The following is a 5216-nucleotide window of genomic DNA, read 5'->3' on the forward strand; positions in this document are numbered from 1 at the left end:
TGAAGTTTTAGCTCAAAATACCCAACAGATCTTTTTTTACAGCATGTTTAAATTGTCATTTTTTGGGGCTCAGAAAAACGCGCTGTTTTAGTGTGTGCCCTTTAAATGCAAATTAACTGCTGCTGCCGGCACAGGGGGCGGAGCCTCACGAGCTCGCGCTCAGCCTCAGAGCCAGCAGGACAATCTCATCTGATAATATCAGAACAGAAACTCTCAGTTATGGTGTTCATTTCGACTCGGAGTCGGACAATAATGCCCACAGAGCCAGAGAATACTGTATGGAGATAGGCCGGTTGCATAAATCTATTTAAGACTAGTCTTGCAAGTTAGTCGTCTAATTTTTTTCTTTAAGACTGGTATTTACTTTTTAAGTCAGTTGCATAACATTTTAGACTGGTCTAATTTAAGACAAAAAAGTAAGACTGGTTCCCCCTTGGCTAACTTTCCTTTACAATCTATGTTGCCATGGAAACGAATAAACTGTCAAGTGCTCTAGATTCACAAAAGTGGCCGACTTTGTCTTGCGGTATGGCACATTTTAATATTTGCTTTGATGAAAGGGCAATAAGAAGAGAAAGAGTTTTCAAAGACCGTTCAAACCCATTAGAAGTCCTTTCTGAAAAGGAACTGCTGGAGAAGCTAAGGTTTCCTAGACATGCAATACAAGAACTAGCAATTGACTTGGAGGAGCATTTGAGGCCTGAAACTTCAAGAAATTTCAGCATCCCTCCACTGCTACAAGTATGTCTAGCTCTACGCTTCTTTGCCACAGGATGTTTTATAAACACAGCTGCAGACTTAATTGGGGTACACAAGTCTACCGCATCAAGAATTATTCATCGGGTTGCCTGTGCACTGTCAGGAAGACTTCCACTTTATCCGACTGATGTCTCTACCTTGAACAAGGTGAAGGCAGATTTTTTTCAACATTGCAGGATTTCCAAATGTAGTTGGAGCCATTGATGGAACACACATTAGGATTCAAGCACCTTCAACTCATGAGCCATTGTTCGTTAATAGGAAAGGCTACCACAGTATTAACGTGCAGGCTATTTGTGATGCCAAACTAAGAGTGCTCAACTGTGTTGCTCGTTGGCCAGGATCAACCCATGACTCTAGAATTTTAGTGAATTCCCAAATTCATGATGCATTTGAGAGAGGAGAATTGCAGGGTGTGCTCTTGGGTGACTCTGGTTATCCACTAAAACCCTGGCTACTCACACCTTTCTTAAATCCAGTCAGTGTGCCTCAAGCTCGGTACAACACAGCCCATGCCAAAACAAGAAATGTTATTGAAAGGTGTTTTGGAGTCCTAAAACGAAGATTTCATTGTCTGCATGCAGAGCTCAAAATGAAACCAGAAAAAGTCTGCAACATAATCTGTGCATGCGTTGTTTTGCACAACATGGCAAGGTAATAAATATGTTTTTAACTGTAATTAAAACTCCTAGCTACATATTCCCCAATGATTTTAAATTAAATGAGTAAAATATCACTTTCCAATTAATAGAGATCTTGCACTCCCAGACTTGGAGGATGACCAAATTTGTGAAGAACCCACTTTGGAGATTACTGAGGCAGGAGGTGAAGATGGATCTGGGCGTTACATTCGACAGATGATTGTAGAAAACATTTTCTCAGTTTTACTGAGAAAAATGAAAGAATTTATACTTTCAAATTAAGTGGACATATTATAATTTATTCATTGAGACAATACTTACAAAATATTTGATGCATAGTATCAGTAAAATCAGCTGAAATATGATATAATCTTCAAATCACTATACATTAACTTACACTAAAAATTCTTCAAATCTCTTAAATATATCTAAAGATTCTGTATGTAAACATTACATATGTAAATTCAAAATTAAATACCAGTAATTATTAAATAGACAATTGTTTGATTAGTTATTGGACAATGGTCGATGAGATCTATAGTTCATGTCCAAGTTTTTGTAGCTCCAACTTTAGCTTAGTTTTCTCTAATTCTAGTTTTTGTATTTCTAATTTTAGTTTAGTCTCTTCCAGTGTTAATATTTTATATTGTTTTTCAAGTATATTGTTCATGGTTATCTTGCTTGGAGTGTCTTTCTGTGTCTCGGTGTTTGAGCCACTTCCCACAGGTGCCATTTGGGTGCTGTCCAAATCGTCATTTGCAATCAACATTAGCAAAATTAGAAAGTGACAGGCACGGTATTTTTTGTTGTACTTTTTTTTTTCTGATAAAATGCACTACATGCTACTTCACCCTTTTGTAGTTCATTAATTTTAGACAAAAACACACACAAAACAATTACTTAGCTATGTAAACGGGGACACTGCATAGACTTCTAGTTTTTTGTGTGTGTCACAGGCTATGTGAACACACAAAAAAATAGTGAAACATTGAACAGGTTAAATGGTCTTTATTGACAAAAGTCTTTGATTATATATAATCTGAAAACACTGTCCTACAGCAACTATAGTGATTGCACAGCACTACATGGTATTACAAGTGATTTCCCCTAACCTGTGTCCACTTATTGTATTTTATAGTATTTGTATTTTGTCGTAACCGTTTTAAGCAATAAAGTAGCCTACTCGATGCTAGTGCTGTATTTTGAATAAGTCCGCTTCGCGTCGTGCCTTCAACCGTGACTCACAATAGGCTACAGCACAGCCGCTTGTACGTTATTGCTTACTTAAACACTGTTAATCTGTTTTAAACTTAAAACATTGTTGTAAGGAATAGTAGAGGGCTGACTAAGCTGAAAGATTGAAAGCATAGCTTTACCTTCACTTTGTGTTGTTTGGTCATCCTGGCTTGTAACAGGAGCTTCGTCATTTTGAGAGACCAATGTCAGTGTCACCTCGCAGTCAACTAGAAGATAATAAGTGTTACTCAGTCTAAAACAGAGCAGTAGCCTACAGTGTTTAAAATGAAGCAAAAACAATCACCATCAAAACATTATTACTCACGAGACTGTCCAAGCGGAGTTGATGTGATAGTGGTATGAGACTGTGTATCTTCCCCCGCTGTGGGTAACGTCCGCCCGGATACTCCGCTCTCCCTCCCCCCGGGGATTCCCCAAAACATCGGAGATTCGTCTCCATATATTTCAATGATCATTTCCGTTGTCCTTTTCAATTTAGGAGATGGTCCTCCCCCCGTTGCTGGGTTTTTTCGCTTAAAAATGTCCTTTTTTGCCTCTTGAACCATATTTTTAAACCGTTTTTGAACATCTTTGACGGATCGTGAGACAGATGGGTTGACACTGTTAACTTTTTCCGTTATTGTGGTCCAAGCTTTGTGTTTTTTGCTATTGCCGTTGTAATCGTTAAATTTGTTCATTAAAGTCGATTTAGCAGCATTGTATTCCTCTAATATACAAATATTTTCCGCAAAGGAAAACTGTGACGAGCGCGTACTGTCGGCCATTTTGTTTAAGTTGTTCAGCATCTTATTTTCCCACAAATCACTATAAATTTAATCCATTAATCTTTAATCCATTTAGACTGTCTTGATAAAGATAGGTGTGAGCTTATTTTATGCAATGGTCTTTCTTCAGTGACTTTAGTTAGTCAGACTATTTCTTAGACACAGTCTTAAGATAATGACTATGTTTATGCAACCGGCCCCAGGTATAGTTTAGTTTAATTATGGTTATAATTTACTTGTCATCTGCTTTTATCCACTATTACTACAAGCCTGCTGTAGCAAACCCCGTCCGAATGATGACCAAAATATACTGACGAGTTCAGTGAAGTTTATTGTACATCACACAAAAGATGAAGCGTTAGTTTTACTCCAGAGAATCACTGTAAGAGCTGAATAAACACAGTATAAGAAGTGAGCATTAAAGTCTTATCCATAAACTCTCTCTCTCTCCCTTTCATTATCATCAACATACACAGCGAAGTACACAAAACACTCGTTACAACTAAAAGTAAACAAATATATACACACCTTTTCAGTGGGTGGCTTATAATAAACTGGTAAACCTTATATCCGTAAAATGACTCGATGAGCTGTCATAAAGTGTGCGCTCTCACTTTCATTTCTGCCGTGGTCAGTAACGTTAGGCCTGTCACTCCGGAGACCGTGAGCTGGATCACAAACAGTACAGATTCATCCTCGAGTACAACGAGAGTAAATGAAGACTGCTATGTTCATTCTTACATCCAACAACAACACACCTCAATCGCTTAGGAGACATTCTTGTCTACAGCTGCTCAAGCGTCGAAACACTGGCAGACTCTGTGTCCAGCTCACTCAGGGCGGGTCTAGGCTCAAACTGCAGTGTCAATCAACCATCGTGGGAGGGGCCTGTGCAATTCTACGTCACATTGCATAGAATCTTAGAACAGCTCATTCTGAGACAGTGCTTATGATTTATTGAGATTGTAAAAAAAACACTGGGTGGATTTTTATCATTCTAGGGTAGTTTTGCTCACACACTGCCAACACACATTTATGTTCAAACACCATGTAAAAGTGAATTTTGCATAATAGGTGCCCTTTAAACTTATTTTTTTAAGTTTTCTGGAGATACTATCACCCCATATATGGTATCATTAAATCTTAAAATATCATCTTTACACAGAACATAATGACATTTGTGTATGGAACACAAATAATTAATATAAAGCTTAAAAATACAATCATCACAAAATCGCTCCTCTCCCAAATAGCGATGCAGAAATATAAATATGAATATGTATTTTTTACGTATTTCACAAAACTGAAAAGTCATATATCAAAAGAAAGCTCTCATTCTCATGAATGTGACTGTGTAGTTTTTTGGGGGGTTTTTTACATCATAGTTCAAATTATCTTCAAATTATCTTGTGCAGTGAAATATGATTTCTGTAAAAAAACAAAGACAATCGTCTCATTTCTATTTCGATTACAGGTGCTCTAAACTAAAATTAGCCACAAACTCTATATCATCTTTTACCTTAGGATGTTTTCTTTCGAATGAGTACTTTTCTGTGAGCTCTTCTTGGTAAATAATCCACTGTTATGTCGCGGATGTCCAGAACACAAAACGTGCTCGAACGGAGAAACACGCGATCTACACATCATCATCAAAACGTGCAAGTGTCCTCTAATCATGACGATGATATACATATCAGGCATGTGTTCAAAGCTGAGGATGTCAGCTTTCCAATCACATGTCAATCATGCATCTAGTCTAGTCAGATGCTGAAACAGCCAACGAATCAGTGGAGCA

General features: G+C 37.6%; 1 protein-coding gene across 1 annotated transcript; it reads left to right on the forward strand.

The window, feature by feature from the left end:
• Nucleotides 1–528: 528 nt before the first annotated feature.
• LOC311095353 (putative nuclease HARBI1) lies at nucleotides 529–1417 on the forward strand (the record flags this gene model as incomplete). Its single annotated transcript, XM_084133845.1, has 2 exons — nucleotides 529–644; nucleotides 913–1417. 2 exons carry the CDS (start codon nucleotides 529–531, stop codon nucleotides 1415–1417), a joined length of 621 nt encoding a protein of 206 aa, XP_083989971.1.
• Nucleotides 1418–5216: the final 3799 nt, after the last annotated feature.

This window comes from Abramis brama (assembly GCF_963993115.1).
Source record: "Abramis brama genome assembly, chromosome: 13".
NCBI lineage: Eukaryota > Metazoa > Chordata > Actinopteri > Cypriniformes > Leuciscidae > Abramis > Abramis brama.